The 20,444-nt window shown below is 48.5% G+C and overlaps 1 protein-coding gene across 1 annotated transcript in view; it reads left to right on the top strand.

Annotated features, from left to right (window-relative positions):
- The window catches only part of LOC136671610 (protein kinase C-binding protein NELL1-like), a 146,770-nt gene that overhangs the window by 33,823 nt on the left and 92,503 nt on the right, over positions 1-20,444 (top strand). Inside the window, exons 3-4 of the mRNA XM_066647355.1 lie at positions 5,088-5,238; positions 9,240-9,410. Coding sequence (XP_066503452.1) covers positions 5,088-5,238; positions 9,240-9,410 — 322 coding nt within the window. The remainder of the gene's footprint in view (positions 1-5,087; positions 5,239-9,239; positions 9,411-20,444) is intronic.

Here is a 20,444-nt window from a genome sequence, read left to right as displayed (position 1 = left end):
TTAGCTCCAGAGCCAGAGATAAAGGGACAGTGAGGACAGAGTCATGGTTAATCCACTGTTTACAGCGCGGTCAGATCACAGTGAGATATGAGACACGTGAAAATGATGCAGAGTTCTGAGTCGTCTGCTGAGATCCAGAACAGAGAGAGAGAGAGAGAGAGAGAACAGAGGAAGAGAGCAGTGAGAACAGAATGAGCGAACAGAGAGAACAGAGAGAGAGAGAGAGAGAGAAGAAGAATGAGAACAGAGTGAGAAGAGAGTACAGAGAGAAAAAAGTGAGAGAAGAATGAGAACAGTGAGAAGAGTGAGAGAAGAATGAGAACAGTGAGAAATAAGTGAGAACAGAGAGTAGTCTACTCTCGTGGAGTGGCTCCAGAAACACACACAGAGACGGAGCAGGTTCCTGTTTTATTTCCTTTTATTTATTTCTATAACACTCTGTAAATGAGCGTCCAGCTCCACTGCTCCATCACGCTTTATTTCAGCCTCTGAGCTCTTTATGGAGCTTCTTTATCTCTCCACTCGCCCACAGACACACAAGATCTCACTGTTCTCTGGTTCCAGCTGGTTTTCTGGTTCAGGAACCTGTTTATGTCGATGGAAACACACTGAATGTTTTCTGATTACGTTCCTAAATGGAAACAGAACCAATCTCACGGAGGTGGAAAAGGGCTCTCAGTGGTTCTTCCTCTCGCTCTGAGGGAGGTGCTGAGTGCAGCTCTAACACGGTCTATAAATAGCAGCAGCACATGAGACTGAGACTCGGTTCCTTTAAGAACAGCAGAACCTGAAGGTCAGTTCCAGCGTTCTCCTTAAAACAGCAGGTCTATTTTTAGCAGCTGTTTATCTTCTCAGAATTTGGGCTGCATCTGTCTGAGACGCTGAAACGAAGAGAAGGAGACACTTCATTTGAACAGGCTTTGTTTTAAGGGTCTCAGTGCGACAGCTCTTCACGAGCCACAGTGAGACAAACTGAGACGAAAAGGAACGGAACTGTGGTTCTTTATCCATGTTAATAAAAAAAAAAAATCCTTAATATGTCTGTACTTTCTCCTAGACATTGATATACAATGAGATCAGAGCGAGAGACAAAGGAGACTTAAGCGTATGTCTCATATGTGTCTCATATATTGTCTTTGTCTCATTCTGTTGTTTCTCCAGAGGTTTTAGGACAATCTCCATCGAGTCTCCTGGGCCAGGACAGAGCAACCTATAGGCAATAAAATATTCATTCAGGCACGGATACGTGGGACCTGTCTCCACGATCTTCTCATCTCTCTCACACACACACTCACAGACTCCGGGAGGGTGCAGAGAGCAGAGTCCGTTATCTCCAAACCTACTCAACTCTAATTAATGAGCTGAGCTGTGTTGGAACCCGTGTTATCGGTTCTGAAGCGCACTCTCGGATCGTAGGACTCCGACCTCCAGCCACTTCCAGATTCAGGATTCCAGATGCGATCCGTTTAGTTCTCCGGCTTCTACCGGAATATTCCTTCAGCTGCTGCAGCGTTAATGAAACATTGATGAGGAGCGGCGTGAAATTCAGCTGTATCTGAGAGTAATGCTTCAGCGGAACAGCGCTCAGGAACACGTTCATTTAAAAACACCACCGGAGCCTGCAGCATACTGTCATTCATTCATTTATTCACCTTCTGTAACCACTTCATTGTGATCGGGGCCACAGTGTACCACAGGCACAAGGCAAGAACACACCCTGAACAGAGCAACACACACTCCCCCTGTCTCACACACACACACACCTGTGGACAGAGGATCCCACACTGGACACAGAGGCCCTGCAGAGCCAGTGAGCTGTCAGTGCAGTGGTGATGGTGTGTGTGTGTGTGTGTGTGTGTGCGAGCGCAGGGTGCGGCCCCTGTCTTCTCCCCCTCTCTTCAGCTCTGATCTGTGTGTCTCCGAGCCTCTGGTTTGCAGTTTAAGGCTGATGTGAGTGTCTGAAGTGAAGCAGGAGGCCGTTTTTCCTGCCCACCTCCAGCATCCCGTCGTTCCCTCCCGGAATCCCGCTGTGAGTAAACCTGCCGGGATCAAAGCAGCGGGAGGAGACGGATCCTACGCAGACTCACATCTCAGACCGGAGAATCATTACACGCTTCCATCGCAGGCTGCTCTTTAGCCAAAGGGCTGAGTGTTTGTCACCCACCCGAGTGAAATTTGAACTGACCCCCTACAGGGTTAAACCCATCTTCGAGCCCGAGACGTCGTCCCAAATCCTCTCAGTGCCTCTAACGTTCCTCCTTCTGAGAGCACTCTACCTTTTATTAGACGACTGAGGCTATTTCTCTCTGAATCCAGGGAACATTCTGGTGGAAGATCTCCACTCGTCCCCACGAGCCCCACAGCAGTGTTCTCCCCCTGTGTAAACAGCCCCTGTTCAGAACGCCCGCTTTCAGCACCTGTTCCTTTAAATGATAATGAGCCGCTCGCTGTTCACCCCGACCCCGAGCGCACAGCAGTGAGGAGCGAGGAGCAGAAGCTCTGGTTTTTAGCCGTTTTCACTCTGTTCTCTTTCTTCTCCGTTTTCACTCAGTGCTCTTATTTCTCCGCGCTCGTTGTCTGTTTTACTGAGTTTAACCTCGTCTTTGCGCTCTCACATAAACACGGGTCCAGCGCTGTGATTGGACAGACTCAGACGAGGGGGCAGGGCCATTCTAAAGTCTCTGCACTTGACGTCAGAAGCGGAGCAGAATCGGAACGACTCCTTTTATCCCGTGTTTCTGACTCAGGCAGCGCACAGAGAACTGACTGTTCTCTTGTTTCACAGTGTGTGGGTTGGTGATTCACACTTTAATGTTAACATGCACCAAATGAGGGTTTGTTTTACAGTATCACTTTTAAAGAGATGTAAACGTTCCTAGAAATGGTGAGTAAAGGTGGTGCATGGCGTGGGGTTCAGGAGTGAGGAGTGTTGCATGTTCTCACTGTATCTGCGTGGGTTTCCTACGTGTCTTTACTGTGAAAATTAAGAAGCATGGATACACACCTCGGATCACACAGATCGGACTCTGCCCTGACACTCGCGCTGAAATCGTTGACATCAGTGCTCTGTTTGAAATGAAGCTCTGAGTGAATGGTGTGTGTGTGTGTGGGGGGGGATTTCTGGATGCTCCAGTCGAGTGTTTATCCTCTTCAGAGTCCAGAGCTTCTCTTTGATCTGACGCTGAAACTCAGACTCGAGGTTCACTCGTCCTCAGATAACTGCGGCTCTAGAAGAATCCTGTAAGTCGTCTGTATTTGGAAATGACGAAGCGTGTGTGGTGTGTCAACTTTCTGTTCTGTGTCTTTAAGCACAAGGCCGGAGTTCATTCATGTGCAATTAAGAGAGCCGCAGGGAGGGGGCGCTGTGGGAGCTCACTGACTGAGGGGATGGTGGGGGATAAACACAAGCCACAGTGAGAGTTTAGCGCTGAGTTTGGCTTAAAACAGAGAGGAATGAAGCTGAAAACAGACAAAAAAAAGAGCCTTCAATCGACTCTTTATCTCGAGGCTTTCTCTCTAAATGTGTGTGATTTGAGCCTCAGTTTCACTGGAGTGTTCACACTGCTGTGGTGTGTGTTAAACCACAAGTGTCTGTTAGCGCCAGCTGTGCCTCTAAACACTGTAGAACTGTCTTATTTCACTTATTTACAACTGTAAACCTGCTCTCTCTCTCTTATCATGAACTGCACAGCGCCAAAAACCCTTCACTCATGAGGCGTGTGCAGCCTGGCAGTGCACCCCCTGCCCCACGGTGACACCGTATACTGTGTGAATATATTGAGACAGTGTGAAAACGGTGGATAACACTCATCCCTAGTGTCCTGCTCTGTGAGGGTCCTGTGGGGGTCCTGACCACTGAGGAACTATGGAGTGAGTGGAGTGCACAGTGAGTGAGACATAATGAGTTTGTTGAGAAACTCGTTCAGTGTTTGAATGTAAATGTTAGTGAATGTTAACTCTAAAAAGACTCTTTCTCTCTGGTGTTTTCTGACCGTTTTAATTGTTCAAAAAGAAAAAGAAAGCTTAAACGGTGATAACGTTAGTGTTGTGCAGGTATAGGACACCTGTTCTTTTTGTTGTAGTCTGTTGTGTGAGATTCGTGTCACTTTACTCTTCTTTAACACGCCGCCAGCGAACGGTTTCTTACTTTAGCGAAGTTTAAATCTCTCTGACGCTGTGGAAATCCACCTGTAACTCCCCCCGGTCCGAAGGCGGTGGAGTCTTTGTCATTGTTCTTTCTGCGGCTGCTGCATGGGGTTTGATTGATGCAGGGCTTAAGCTGAATTTCAGAGCGGAAAGCGCTCGTGTCGCTGGTTTTGTGCCGGCGTGAAGTTGCCAAATTTCTCTGAAGATGTTTTTTTTTTTTTTTTTTTTAAAGCTTCGCAGAGAGAGAGAGAGAACAGCTTGGAAACGTTTGGCTGCTTCAGTGGAGCTAATCAGCAGCAGAGGTTGTTTATTTATTTGTTTTTTTATCTTAATGTGCTTCGTGTTTTTGTGGTGCGTAACTCGTAACTCCCTCCTCTGCCGCTCTGGAGAAATGAGGAACACTGAGTCAGACTGCTCCCTCGTCCCTGAATGAACCAGTTTGTGCTCCATAGAGTGGGTCTCCCACATGGGGGCGGCCATGTTTACAACAGGTGTAGTACAGAATTCCTGAAACATCCAGACCACTAGGTGACAGTGTAACAGATGTTTTATAATGTAAAGGTGAATCAGTGGAGTGTGTGTGTGTGTTTGTTATAGCCGCACTTTTTCAGGACATGTTTTCTTTACTCTAGAGGGTGCCACTTCAAAGTCTTCACATAGGGGTCCCAAATGGTAATATATTAATTACGTAAATGTAATTAAACTATAATATTTTTTACTTTACGTGACGATTCGGTGGACTCTCAGATTCTGACGGCAGCAGTTGGTGCCCATGAATGCCAAGGCTGTGAATAGCGCCCCCTAGTGCCACAGAATTGGATGGGTTTTTTAAAGCAGAGCAGGGGATGATCTCCTCTTTAACTGGAATTTTCTCATTAAAGAATTTGTAATTTGTTTATTTCAGATTCCAGTGTTTATCCTGTTGTTGTTTTATTCCGCAGATGCCCAGAGAGCCGTCCACGCCCCGTCGCGGGTTACAGACAGAGTTCTGGAGCTGTTCAAGAGCAAGAACGAGTTCACCTTCATGGCCTCCATCCAACAGAAAGCCTCCACCTCCGGAGTCCTGCTCTCCATCCACGAGGCCGAGCACAGGTAACACAGCTTCTGTTTCTGACTCCACACCGTCTCTGATCCAGGATGAAGGAGAGTTTAGCGTCTCAACCAAGGGACTTTTATTCTGTAATGTGATGTTCCTGCCTGAGCGGGGATTAGAGCCCCAGTCTGCCTCACAGAAGGGTTTGTGTGGATCAATCTGTATCGGTTGTACCGTATAAACCACTGGATGTTATGGGAGGAGTCAGTGGGCGGTTCCTAAATCTGGAGCTTGTGTCTGATTGGCTCCTCTGGATGTTATGGGTGGAGTGAGTGGGCAGTTCCTAAATCTGGAGCTTGTCTGATTGGCTCTTCTGGATGTTATGGGTGGGGTGAGTGGGCGGTTCCTAAATCTGGAGCTTGTGTCTGATTGGCTCCTCTGGATGTTATGGGTGGAGTGAATGGGCGGTTCTTAAATCTGGAGCTTGTGTTTGATTGGCTCCTCTGGATGTTATGGGAGGAGTCAGTGGGCGGTTCCTAAATCTTGAGCTTGTGTCTGATTGGCTCCTCTGGATGTTATGGGAGAAGTTAGTGGGCGGGTTCTAAATCTGGAGCTTGTCTGATTGGCTCCTCTGGATGTTATGGGTGGGGTGAGTGGGTGGTGTTTCGGAACGAGGGTGTTCCTTCTGGTCTCCGGGGGGTTACTTTGTCGCAGAAAAAACAGTGTAATATTTAAAAGACTGCACTGATCTACACACATCCCCTTTAAAGCAGACGGAAGGAACAGTGACAGAGCGCTGACCTCAGTAGGCCGTGCTGTTTAGTTTAATCTGGCAGCGCTCTAACAGTCGTTACTGAGGTGCTGTAGTTAGAGAGCGATGATGTCACGGCTTGTTCCCGCCCACTGCACGCAACTGGTGTTTACGTTTCTTCATGTTTTTATCACAACTTTAATTATCTTTTCTCTGGGAGAAGAGTGAAATAGAGGGGAGTTGTGTGTTGCCTTCGCACTGAGGAATGATTCGGTGCTGCCTTAAATTCATATTAAGGTATTTCAGTAGGCAGCGTATTTAAGGTCTAAGAACTGGGACAACCCATGTGTCGGGAGCACACACACACTGTGAGGTAACACTGCTCTCTGTGTCGAAAGCTCACTGGGTTTGGGACCGATCCTGAAATTACAGTTCAGGGAAATAACAAGCACCTGGTCTGCCTTTGGTCCACAGGGGGCGCTGCTCTCTCCCGCCGTGGTCCAGCTGTGTGTGGCTGTGTGTGTTCGACTGAAATGAGCTGTCAGACTCGGAATAATGGAGATAAAAGGATCTGATTACACGTCCAAACCATGACAAGCTTCATTCGCTCCAACTAACGTCCCCTCGTCCCTCTCCCCATCCCCCCCGTCCCTTTTCCCTCCCTCTCTCTCTCTCTCTCTCTGTGAGTGACTGTTAACCCTCGCCCGTAAAGTCCTCTTTAACTGCGGTGCTAATTTCTGTGTTGCTAATTGTTGAGTATTAGTGCAGAGCCCAGAGCTGGGAGAGGGAGGGCTGGTTGCTATGGAAACTGCAGGGGATGAGCAGGGGTCATTTAGTGGTGTCATTACATTTGAAGGTTGTTTTGTATTTTTCTTTCTTTTCTTTGCGGGAGGCTGAAGAACAACACGACAGCGACAGGCCTCTTCACGTAGAGCACTGTTCACCAGGTCAGCGGGGGACTGTCCACGCTGCACCGGACACCTGCACGTCCGGCGCCCCCCCCTGGACACGAGGAGACTAGATCTGAGGACACTGGCTGTGAGGATTTGATGGCATTCAGCACCGATGTCGAGGGCTTAACCCCCTCTAGACAACTCTCACACTCATGTGCAGCTGCTCCACAGCGTCCCAGCACCGTGCAGGAGTTTCCCAGGGTCCTAGTGTCCAGCTGCGTGACTGACTGTGGTGCGTCTGTCAGCGATGTGTCCGTGTTAGATTGAATCCGTTCAGACTACAATAAGAATCAATCACATCAGACTCATTTGCATAAAGAACAATACTCTATTAATGACGCAGAGCTTTCGGCCCAACTCCGTTTCCACTGAAGTTCTTTTACTGAGGGTTTAAATGGGTTCAAATCACTTTAAACCTGCAGCTATTAAAGAGCGCAGGAGTAAAACACAGAACACAGTGGCCTCAGAAACTCAGCTGATTGAAACAGGGGTGATTTAGTGTCTTTTTTATTGTAATAAATGGAGAAAAGTGGGAGTAGTTGAGTTTCTTCTGACGGAGAGCTGTAGATTGCTCTGAATGCTCTTCCTCTCGGATGCGACTCCAAGGCTGCGTCTGGTTCACGGCGATGAATAAACCGCTCTGCTGTGGTCAGGGATTCTCTGAGGTTGTGTTTAAGACCGGAGCACGTTGTTTATGAGCGTTAATGCGGCTCTAAGTCCTGTTCCTTTGGGGCTGGAGAACGCAGCCCTTTTAAAGCCTCTGTCAGACCCTCAGCGAACGCACCTCTGTCACTTTTAATGAGGAGTGTCCGAGCGGAAAACTTCATCTTTACTGGTTTATATTTACTTTTCCTCAGTTTTGGTGTGTGTGTGTGTGTGTGTGAAGAGGAGGGAGGTGCTGGGGGGTAGTTTGTATTCTGGGCAGTGGTGTGTGTTTCAGTGGACATTAATATGGATGAAGTCTGTTTGGGAGGAGGAGGAGGGAACGTGGCGGCGCTGTCGGGAAAATAAAGCAGCACTCCGTCTTCCAGCGCAGAGAGAGGAAAAAATCCCTGGGCGAGCGAGCTAAGCTTTCTCACTGTGTTCATCCGAGCTGATCAAAAGTCTCTCTCTGCTTCTGTCCATTCTCCCTCACTGTTGTCTTCTCATTTTTGCTCATTTGGTTTGTTTCATATTCTCGTCCTTCTCTTTCTCTCTCTCTCTTTCTCTCTCACTCACTCACTCTCTTCTCACTCTAACTCACTCACTCTCCTTCCCCTCTCTCTCTTCTCTCTCTCTTTTCTCTCTCTTCTCTCTTACTCACTCTCTCTACTCTCTCTCTCTCCTTTCTATCTCCCTCTCTCACTCACTCTTTCTCTTCTCTCTCTCACTCACTCACTCTCCTTCCCCACTCTCACTCTCTCTTTTCATTCTCTCTCTCTCCCTCTCTTTTCTCTCTCCCTCTCTCTCTCTCTCTCATTCACTCTCTCTTTTCCCTCTCTCTCTCTCATCTCTCTTTCTGTCTATTCTCCCTCACTGTTGTCTTCTCATTTTTGCACATTTGGTTTGTTTCATATTCTCGTCCTTCTCTCTCTCTCTCTTTCTCTCTCACTCACTCTCCTTCCCCTCTCTCTCTCTCTCTCTCGCCCTCCCGTCATCTCTTGTTGCTTGTTTGTTTTCCCTGTTTGTTCAGTAGATTTGTTTTTTTCTCCCTCTCCAAACCTTGCCTTCTCTCTCTCTCTCTCTCTCTCTCTGATTGTAGAAAATAAATATACAGTGCTGTGTCTCTGCAGTAGGGTCTTGTTAACTCTGACACACGGTCAGTTCAGCTTTGAAACCCTCTGCTGTTGTGGAGCTTCATGTGGAGCGAGGGAGGAACGTTCTCTCTCTCTCTCTCTCTCTCTCTCATTGCATCAGACAGAACCACACATCTCTAAACTGCAGAGGAAACAGAGGGAAGGCGAGCCCTGTTCAGACACAGTCTTATGGAGTGAGTGTGAGATCAGCTCTAACACCGAGGCAGGACACAAAGGTCAATGTTGGGTCAGAACCAAACCCAGAAAAAACCCCAGCAGTGTTTAACTCCTCCGGCGCACCTGTGGGATTTGTAACAGTGTGTTAGCGCTAACAGCTTCGGTGGTGTTTCTGCGTTAGTCACAGAGTTCTGAAGCTCGTAAAAATACAGTCTACATTTAAAGTTAAAGCCTGCAGTCCTTTGCTTTGTCTTTGCTCTTCATCTGAATAAACTCCTCTTCCTCTCTGCGCTCACCTCGGTCTCCTTCGTCTCTTGATCCACAATAATGAAACGCTGAGCTCTTTTTGTGATGTATTTGTGCTTTAACACCTGCTGGGTCTCGTTGTGTCTCGTGTCTCACAGTTACTTTGAGCTGGAGAGCAGTGGTCTTCGAGAGGAGATCCGTTATCATTACCGCCACGGAGGCAAGCCTCGCACGGAGACGTTCCCGTACAGACTCGCGGACGGACAGTGGCACAGACTCGCTCTGACCATCAGCGCCTCGCACCTGCTGCTCCACGTCGACTGCAACAGGTAAGAGCTGCACTGATGTTTCTGGGCCTTGTTGTGGTGGGGGACCCGCTCCGTGGAGCATAAACCGACTCAATCAGTGGCAACAGAGCAGACTTTTCTAGAGAATACTGTAAATCTGGAATAACCTTTGGATAAACACTGATAGTTGATGCTTGTGGTAAAAGAGTCTCAGGGGTGAGGGGTCGTCTCTGACTCTCTGAGGGGGGGAGGTGTTTCTAATAAACTGGCCAAAAGGCTCTCATACCTCTGTGTTTTTAGCTCAGAGCAGTGTGAGTGCTGGAGAGATTGGGTTATTGATCAGGTGTTCAGAGTGATAGGTGGTGTCCGTGGTTACGGGATCAATCTCTCGGTGTGAGCTCTTTCACTGAGGAATGGAGACGGCTCTCTGCTCCCTTTGACTTTTGGGCGTTTTGAGTTTTTACTGTCTGCTGTAATTTATCACCACTGTGTTACAGCTGTAAACACACACACACACACACACACACACACGGGGGTACACACAGATACACACACACACGGGGGTACACACACGGACACACACATGAGGACACACACACGGACACAGACATACATACACGAGGACACACACGGGGGTACACACACACACACACACAGACGGTCACAGACACACGCACACGGACACAGACACACACATGGGGATACACGGACACGTACACACACACATGTACACACACACACAGACACAGACACACTTGGACAGACACACACACGGACACACACACATGGACACGGACACACACTCACACACAGACATACACACACTCACACACAGACATACACACGCACACGGACACAGACACACACATAGGGATACACGGACACGTACACACACACATGTACACACACACACAGACACAGACACACTTGGACAGACACACACACGGACACGGACACACACACGGACACGGACACACACACATGGACACGGACACACACACATGGACACGGACACACACTCACACACACAGACATACACACACTCACACACAGACATACACACACACACGGACACAGACACACACAAATGGACACAGGCACGCGTACACACACACACTAAAATCAGGGCATGGCCTCCACTCAGAGAGTGGGTGTGGTTAGAGGGGCGTGGTCTTGACTCAGAGATGGAGTGTGGTCTCCACAAAGAGAAGGCATGTTCTCCAAACAGAGGGGGGGCGTGGTCACCACTTCGGGCCGAACAAGAGTCAAACAGAGTTTCTGTCTCTCACTGTCTCCTGTCCACAACACAGCGGAAGATTCTCAGTCTGGGTCGGACAAGGTCGGACACCACAGCTGAATAAGCCTGACCTCCCAGCCCCCAGACGGCTCTGCAGGAGAAACCCTCATCACACCGTGTCACTGAACACATGCCTCTTGAAAGGCACCTGAGACTCTGAGACACAGAGAACACTTTCCATCAGCTCTATACAGTAACACGGCTGGGTTCTCTGGTCTCTCGGCCTGATTCTGCGTGTGCTCCAGCAGTGTGTCTGTAGACACAGAGCGCGTGAGCGGGCTGCGTCCACGTATGTCTCCTGGTGTCTTCATGAAGAGGAGAATCAGACGGATGGAACTCTTTTGGACGCAGTGCGACTCCCTCAGGCCTCGGGGAGCTCTGATTATAGATGCTGAAATGTTCAAATGTCATGTCCATGGCAACCTCGGCCAATGAGCATGCAGCCCCTCGCGCATACTAATGAGCCCCACTTTTTTCCACTCATTACAGCTGTCCCTTATCCTCCCTCCTTGGTCTCAGCGTGTCTCAGCGAGTCTCAGCGGGGTTCGGTGCTGGTCTCTCTCCATTTACAGGAGAATAAACAAATACAGTCAGATACTGTGAGAGTTGCTGATTGGGGGAGGGGCATGAGTGTTTTTCCAGAAGTGTGTGTGTGTGTTTTTTTTCAATGTTGGAAACCATACACTGATAAAATGGTCCTGGCTTGAATCATGTACTAGATTCTGGAGCCTGTTGTGGGTCGTGTTTCGGAGTCTGTTCTGGAGCCTGTTGTGGGTCGTGTTCCGGAGTCTGTTCTGGAGCCTGTTGTGGGTCGTGTTCTGGAGCCTGTTGTGGGTCGTATTCTGGAGTCTGTTCTGGAGCCTGTTGTGGGTCGTGTCCCGGAGCCTGTTGTGGATGATGTTCTCACACTCTGTGTGTTTTCCTCAGTGTGGATGCGGACCCCTGCCGCTCGGCGCTGGTCGTGTGGAGCTCTCGAGTGGTCGTTGACTCTGAAGAGCGTCCACTTCAGAGCGGATCACGAGGACAAACATTTCCGCTCCAGTTCCACTTTGTTGAACCTGTTCAAATTAAGGTTTATCCACTGGAAACTCATCACAGGCTGTAAACCAGAGAACACACACACACACACACACACACACACACTGCTCTTGTGCAGACGCTTGGCTGCGATGGGATGGATAATGAAGCATTGTGTGAAATATAATGAATCTTTATGTGGTGATTGCTTTGCTGGAGCATTTTCAGTTCTCTAACACTGTGTGTGTGTGTGTGTGTGTTAGACAGAGAGAGAGAGAGGGAGAGAGAGAGCTGGGTTTATTGTTTAAGGTGAAATAGAAATCTTGCAGTAAATGGAAACAGAATCCACTCTCTTTGATCTTTTGATCTTGTTTTGATTTAATGATGGTATTTAGCAGCGCTTTATTCATTCAGAGTCCGTTTACGCGCCCTCCATCCTCATTAATCATTAACTCTGGGCATGTTTTCAAACTAATAATTTAAAATCAGGCTGAAAGATTAATTGTTAATTGATTAATCGAGTAATTAATTTTAAATTGTGCACTTTTCAAACCACAAAAGGCTGTAAATGATTTTTTATTAAATCCAACGTTACGTTTAATTCAATAAATCAAAGCTTCATTTTTTTATCTTCTATAAGCACTTCATCCTGATGTCGTCTGAACACGGGAACACACTCTGGACGGAGCACCATTCCATCACATAGAACCCACACAGGACCAGGAGAACCTGGACCTGTGGCGAGACACGAGGAACACAGTTCTGTTTCTTAATGAAACGTCTGTGACCTGCTTCGGTCCAAACCCCACGAGCCCCACAGCAGTGTTCTCCCCCTGTGTAAACAGCCCCTGTTCAGAACGCCCGCTTTCAGCACCTGTTCCTTTAAATGATAATGAGCCGCTCGCTGTTCACCCCGACCCCGAGCGCACAGCAGTGAGGAGCGAGGAGCAGAAGCTCTGGTTTTTAGCTGTTTTCACTCTGTTCTCTTTCTTCTCCGTTTTTACTCAGTGCTCTTATTTCTCCGCGCTCGTTGTGTCTGTTTTACTGAGTTTAACCTCGTCTTTGCGCTCTCACATAAACACGGGTCCAGCGCTGTGATTGGACAGACTCAGACGAGGGGGCGGGGCCATTCTAAAGTCTCTGCACTTGACATCAGAATCGGAACGACTCGTTTTATCCCGTGTTTCTGACTCAGGCAGCGCACAGAGAACTGACTGGGGTCTTGTTTCACAGTGTGTGAGTTGGTGGGCTCCTGATACACACTTTGATGTGAACATGCACTGAACCATAATTTGTGCCATTTAAGGATTCTTCAGTAAAGATTTTCAAAACATAAATACATTTATACACCAGTCTTTTTCAGATTGTTACAGATTGCTGCTCTGAATTCCGCCGTACTCCAGGTCAAACAGAGTCTCAGATCTTAATTCATTCAAGCTTTATTCGTCCCAGTGGCATGAGGAATGCAGACCGTGACAGAACAGACGTCCCGTGATTAAAGACTCCAGCTCATAACGGAGATGTCCTTCTTAATGCAGAGAGCTGTGTGAGCTGTAATCTTTAATCTCTGGACGTTCAGTCACGCTCTTAATTCCTCCAGTGTGACACGGGCTAGATATTTAATAACATCACTAACACTGCCCTCTGACACTGTTATTACATTTACATTATTAACAGTGGACTGTGGGCTGTGATGCACAGGGTGAGACGATGTGGAACTAAGTGCAGAGGTCTTTATAAAGAAAATTAGAATAAGACAAAACACCAGAAAGATTCGGCAGATTAACAGAACAATATCAGGTGTGTCAATATATATATGGAGAATTTTTTAATTACAGTTATACGCCAGCAACAGCAGGTAGTGTCTCGGTCACAGCTCCAGGGTCCTAGAGGTTGAGGGTTCGAGTCCCGCTCCTGGTGACTGTCTGTGAGGAGTGTGGTGTGTTCTCTCTGTGTCTGAGTGAATTTCCTCCGCGTGACTGTCTGTGAGGAGTGTGGTGTGTTCTCCCTGTGTCTGAGTGAATTTCCTCCGGGTGACTGTCTGTGAGGAGTGTGGTGTGTTCTCTCTGTGTCTGCGTGGGTGTCCTCCGGGTGACTGTCTGTGAGGAGTGTGGTGTGTTCTCCCTGTGTCTGAGTGAATTTCCTCCGGGTGACTGTCTGTGAGGAGTGTGGTGTGTTCTCTCTGTGTCTGAGTGAATTTCCTCCGGGTGACTGTCTGTGAGGAGTGTGGTGTGTTCTCCCTGTGTCTGCGTGGGTTTCCTCCGGGTGACTGTCTGTGAGGAGTGTGGTGTGTTCTCCCTGTGTCTGAGTGAATTTCCTCCGGGTGACTGTCTGTGAGGAGTGTGGTGTGTTCTCCCTGTGTCTGCGTGGGTTTCCTCCGGGTGACTGTCTGTGAGGAGTGTGGTGTGTTCTCCCTGTGTCTGCGTGGGTTTCCTCCGGGTGACTGTCTGTGAGGAGTGTGGTGTGTTCTCCCTGTGTCTGAGTGAATTTCCTCCGGGTGACTGTCTGTGAGGAGTGTGGTGTGTTCTCCCTGTGTCTGCGTGGGTTTCCTCCGGGTGACTGTCTGTGAGGAGTGTGGTGTGTTCTCCCTGTGTCTGAGTGAATTTCCTCCGGGTGACTGTCTGTGAGGAGTGTGGTGTGTTCTCCCTGTGTCTGCGTGGGTTTCCTCCGGGTGACTGTCTGTGAGGAGTGTGGTGTGTTCTCCCTGTGTCTGCGTGGGTTTCCTCCGGGTGACTGTCTGTGAGGAGTGTGGTGTGTTCTCCCTGTGTCTGCGTGGGTGTCCTCTGGGTGACTGTCTGTGAGGAGTGTGGTGTGTTCTCCCTGTGTCTGTGTGGGTTTCCTCCGGGTGACTGTCTGTGAGGAGTGTGGTGTGTTCTCCCTGTGTCTGAGTGAATTTCCTCCGGGTGACTGTCTGTGAGAAGTGTGGTGTGTTCTCTCTGTGTCTGTGTGGGTTTCCTCCGGGTGACTGTCTGTGAGGAGTGTGGTGTGTTCTCTCTGTGTCTGCGTGGGTTTCCTCCGGGTGACTGTCTGTGAGGAGTGTGGCATGTTCTCCCTGTGTCTGCATGGGTTTCCCTCCGGGTGACTGTCTGTGAGGAGTGTGGTGTGTTCTCTCTGTGTCTGTGTGGGTTTCCTCCGGGTGACTGTCTGTGAGGAGTGTGGTGTGTTCTCTCTGTGTCTGCGTGGGTTTCCTCCGGGTGACTGTCTGTGAGGAGTGTGGCATGTTCTCCCTGTGTCTGCATGGGTTTCCCTCCGGGTGACTGTCTGTGAGGAGTGTGGTGTGTTCTCTCTGTGTCTGTGTGGGTTTCCTCCGGGTGACTGTCTGTGAGAAGTGTGGTGTGTTCTCTCTGTGTCTGTGTGGGTTTCCTACGGGTGACTGTCTGTGAGGAGTGTGGTGTGTTCTCTCTGTGTCTGCGTGGGTTTCCTCCGGGTGACTGTCTGTGAGGAGTGTGGCATGTTCTCCCTGTGTCTGCATGGGTTTCCCTCCGGGTGACTGTCTGTGAGGAGTGTGGTGTGTTCTCCCTGTGTCTGAGTGAGTTTCCTCCGGGTGACTGTCTGTGAGGAGTGTGGTGTGTTCTCCCTGTGTCTGAGTGAGTTTCCTCCGGGTGACTGTCTGTGAGGAGTGTGGTGTGTTCTCCCTGTGTCTGCGTGGGTTTCCTCCGGGTGACTGTCTGTGAGGAGTGTGGTGTGTTCTCCCTGTGTCTGCGTGGGTTTCCTCCGGGTGACTGTCTGTGAGGAGTGTGGTGTGTTCTCCCTGTGTCTGAGTGAGTTTCCTCCGGGTGACTGTCTGTGAGGAGTGTGGTGTGTTCTCCCTGTGTCTGCGTGGGTTTCCTCCAGGTGACTGTCTGTGAGGAGTGTGGTGTGTTCTCCCTGTGTCTCCGTGGGTTTCCTCCGGGTGCTCCGGTTTCCTCCCACGCTCCAAAAACACACGTTGGTAGGTGGATTGGAGACTCAAAAGTGTCTGTAGGTGTGAGTGTGTGAATGTGTGTCGCCCTGTGTTCCCACCCACCGCCGCACTGAACTGGATAAGGGCTACAGACAATGAATGAATGAACCAAATGTTTATTGATTTTCCTGATAAATCACAATGGGAATCATCAGTCAATAGTTCTGCATTCAATGGTGTGCAGCTTTAACGGCGAGCGACTGAGACTCCATTGGTTAAAAGAGATTTGATCAGGTACAAGGCCAAAATATTGATGTTTTTCTCTCACTGAGCTCTTTAAAACTCAATCATCCAAGCAGCCTTGATCTCTCTCTTCTCCTCCTCCTCCCTCTCTCTCTCTGTTTCTCTCTCACTCTCTATCTCGCTCTCTCTCAAAAGCCGTTTGATATCATACACTCCCAGAATTAAAGGTACGGTGCAGGTACATCACTGTCACTAAAGCTACAAACAGTGGAGTGTATCTTTAAAGGTACAGCAGTGGTGTTAGAGTCCAGTTGTGTTCTCTAAAGGTTCAGTACATTCTCTTCTCCAGAAGGAGAGGGGGGTCTCTGTAATCTTTCATTAAACAACTGTGGAGAATAAAATAACACAATAAACGTCCTGGAGATGAAACGGTGCGAATGACATCAACACAACTTTAAATCTACAGTTAATATAGAGGTGCCTTTCCTAATTAAAGGTGCCGTCTGCAGCATTGCTGTGTGGATGGAGCGCAGGGTTCAGCGGAGCTCTGGCGGCTGGAAAGAAGCTGGTCCTGACCCGGCTGCTCCCGTGTCTCCTCCCAGCCGGGAGGAGCGTGTGTGTGTGTGCTGTAGAGTGTGTGTTGGGGGTGCGAGGAGTCCCGGATGATGCTGTGTGTGTTCAGACGTATCCGGACGCAGTGTGTGTTTCTGCTCGGAGTGAAGCCCAGAGCTGGAAATAATCTGTGACGTCTCGCTGATGGATGGGCGAGTCGGGCGTGAGAGAGAGCTCTTAGTGTCTCGCTGATTTCCCATGTCGGGTCATTTTCTCCGCGGTAATGAGGACATATTGACTCCTCATAGCTACAAATCTTTCTCTTCTTCTCTTCTCTCTCCTCTTCGCAGCTGAAGTGCTTGTTTTCAGTTTCTCAAATTACCCAGTGTCCTCCTGCAGCCCTCGGCGCATAAATATATTCATGAGCGTAAACGTCTTCATTTAGCTCCGGAAAAGCACCGTCATGTTTCTCCGTGACCCGGAAAGAGGAATAATAATAAAAACATTGTTCCCTCTTTTCCTTAAAGCAGCAATAGGTGATATTTTTACCTTAAAATTAAAGCTTAAAAATCACAGAGGTTCTCCACTGAGCTGAAACAGGGAGAATAGAGCATCTATCACTGCTAACTCCAGGCTCTGCACTGCAGAAACTGCACTATGTATCTTTCAGAGGAGGGTAGGACACCCTCCCACCCTTCCTGTTATTTTCAGGACCGTGCTGTAAAAGTGAAGTACACTGCACAAGCTGTAGGGGGAGCCCAGGAACAGAAATACCAAATCTTACCTAGTGTTGCTTTAAACCTTTGTCTCATTAAAGTTGCACTCAGTCATTTTCTCCACTGACTGCCCTTCACATTATGAAACAGCTGTTACACTGACACTTAGTGACCAGGATGTATCAGAGATTCAGCTTCAGTTGTAAAAGGGCTGCCCCCATGTGGGCGACCCACTCTTTGGAGCATAACCACGTGTTCAAAAAGGGATGCCATGGAGCAGCTGTACATGAGCCTAATGTCACCATGGTGACAAGCCCCCCCCCCAACCCCCCAAACATCTGTGGAGTTGGAGTGTTGTGTGTGACCCAGAACTAATCATCCCTCACCTCCACTGACCTCATGGGTGTTTGAGGCCGAATGCCATCAAATCCTCACAGCAAATGTTCCAAAATCTAGTGTAAAGCCCTTCAGGAGAGTGAAGAGTTTTCTTGCAGTGAATGGAGGAACGCACTCCTGATTAACCCCTTCGTTTCAGGAGAAATGTGAGTGTGTGTACACAGTTTCCCGTCCTGCGGTGTCTCCTGGAGTGTTTTTGGAGTCTCTCGAGGCTCGTGGACGTCTCCCAATTAAAGTTCTCAGCCCAAATTTCAATAACAAAAGAAATTTCCTGGATCCCTGCATCACACACATCTCTGTGTTATGTGCTAATAAGCATCATGTGACTGCGCTGCAAGGAAGATGAAAGGAAGTCTTATTAATTCAAAGCTTCATGTCACGGTCCACATCAAAGAAGCGATAAGACGTTTTCACCGTTTTAAAATGTAGCAAACACTTATTATTTATTATTTCTGCATTGTTTCTCCATAAAGCGCAACTCACATAAGATGAGGAATCAAACTGCCCTCTCATCGCTGAATGAATCGGTTTATGATCCATAGAGCGGGTCACCCACGCCAGGGCGTGGCCACCAACCCACACACTGTGAAACAAGACCCCCGTCAGTTTTCTGTGCGAAAACACTGGATAAAACGAGTCGTTCTGATTCTGCTCCGCTTCTGACGTCAAGTGCAGAGACTTTAGAATGGCCCCGCCCCCTCGTCTGAGTCTGTCCAATTACAGCGCTGGACCCGTGTTTATGTGAGAGCACAAAGACGAGGTTAAACTCAGCGAAACAGACACAACGAGCGCGGAGAAATAAGAGCACTGAGTAAAAACGGAGAAGAAAGAGAACAGAGTGAAAACGGCTAAAAACCAGAGCTTCTGCTCCTCGCTCCTCACTGCTGTGCGCTCGGGGTCGGGGTGAACAGCGAGCGGCTCATTATCATTTAAAGGAACAGGTGCGTTCTGAACAGGGGCTGTTTACACAGGGGGAGAACACTGCTGTGGGGCTCGTGGGGTGTGTTCCTCTGCGGAGGGGCTCGTACAGCCAGGCCACTAGATGTCACTATGAAGTAAACAAGAGGTAAATGAATGACGGCTGCTGTAATGAAGGACTATATTTTCTGTTCACTGTGATGAGGGGTATTGTTTATAAAGCGGGGGATAATCCGGAGCAGGGCGGGGGTCCGGTCCGCTGACCCTTTAATGATGGAGAGAAAAGGAAGAACAAAGAGGCCGAGTGATATAGCGCTGGTTATTTACAGGTAATTATCTCTGTGCTCTTTGTTCCCGACCCCTCCCCCCGCCCCCTCCTCCTCAGTAACAGGTATCAGAGCGTCGTTACACCTCGGGACCACGCGCTCGTGTCTGTAGGAGCTGTTGTTAATTCTTGTGATAAACAACACCATTTCCAATTATGTTTACAAAAGCGAGTCCGGGGATTGGCTGGTATCTGACACTCGTCTGTTCGCCGTTTAAAAGCCGTGCGGTACACGATGGCAGACTTTCTCTCGTAATTGTTCTCTGTTTTCTTCCGTGAAACACTCAGAGAGGAAAGTGTTGCAGAAAGGAACTGGAGCCGAAATGAGACATCAAAGCTTTATTCATCTAATTAGCTCTTTCTTGGCAGTTTGTCGCATGTTTACGGCGCCTCCTGGAGCAGAGCGGAGTAATGTCGGCTCCTGTTTTCCGTTTTATTTCTTTCATTTATTTTTTTTTTCCTGGGTTATATTTGGATTCCAGAGACAGCGGCTCATACACTTTAGACCGTGCAGGAGTGAGACGCGCTCAGACGGAGGTGAACGTATTAATGAATGATTTATTAAATCGTAAGAAAACGTAGTGTTTAACACACCTCTCGGATCCTGGATTAAACCCTAAACCCCTCTCTGATCGGAGCTGATGTGGAAGTTATTTCACAGATCAAAGGCCCATTCAGGACACGCCCCTATGTGAATATACAGCTAGTCCCCGCCTCTTTCTCCACCCACCACTCCGCCTCCGCTGGAAAGCCCCGCCCCAAGCCCGTGGGATTGGCTCGTCACTAATGCTTCAAACTACAGCTCCAATGGTCTACTGTTTTTATAGTGGCTCCGCCCTCTTCCACTTTTCACACTGAATTATTGACAATTTCTCAGCACCGTGTGTCTGTCTGTGTTTGTGTGTCTGTCTGTGTGTGTGTGTGTCTGTCTGTGTGTGTGTGTCTGTCTGTCTGTGTGTCTGTCTGTCTGTCTGTGTGTCTGTCTGTCTGTGTGTCTGTCTGTCTGTGTGTGTGTCTGTCTGTGTGTGTGTCTGTCTGTGTGTGTGTCTGTCTGTGTGTGTGTCTGTCTGTCTGTCTGTGTCTGTCTGTGTGTTTGTGTGTCTGTTTGTGTTTGTGTGTGTGTCTGTCTGTGTGTGTGTGTGTGTCTGTCTGTGTGTGTGTCTATGTGTGTGTGTGTGTGTGTGTGTGTTTGTGTGTCTCTGTGTTTGTGTGTGTGTCTGTCTGTGTGTGTGTGTGTGTGTCAGGAGAGACACAGGCAAATAATGTGTGAACAATAAACAAAAACATAAATAAATAAAGAAACCTCACTAAGAGAAAGTTTCTGGGGAGACACTTGACATGAATCTTGTACAGTGCCTGATGTTTTCAAGGACTGTGTGTGTGTGTGTGTGTGTGTTTATTGGCCTGCTCCACAGCCATATTTTTGGTAAAATAAATAAATAAATGCATAAATAAACAGAATCTTGTCTTGGATGACACACAGCTCCTACAGAGCTCTGACGGTAAACAGGTTAAACATTCTGAAAAAAAACCTCCTCCATAAACACACACACACACACAGTAATCATGTGCTCCACACACACACACACACACAAATCACATTCCGAGCCATGCACATGCTCATCACTGTCACACCTTAAATCCAATTACTCTCAGAGCTGTGTGTCACGCTGTTAAAACTGCCACCATCCAGCTTTCAGTGACCTGTAACACACAACATCCACCTTAA

This window comes from Hoplias malabaricus, chromosome 16 (assembly GCF_029633855.1).
Source record: "Hoplias malabaricus isolate fHopMal1 chromosome 16, fHopMal1.hap1, whole genome shotgun sequence".
Classification (NCBI taxonomy): Eukaryota; Metazoa; Chordata; class Actinopteri; order Characiformes; family Erythrinidae; genus Hoplias; species Hoplias malabaricus.
The sequence above is the reverse complement of the archived record's forward strand: the minus strand, read 5'-3'. Positions and strand labels throughout refer to the sequence as shown.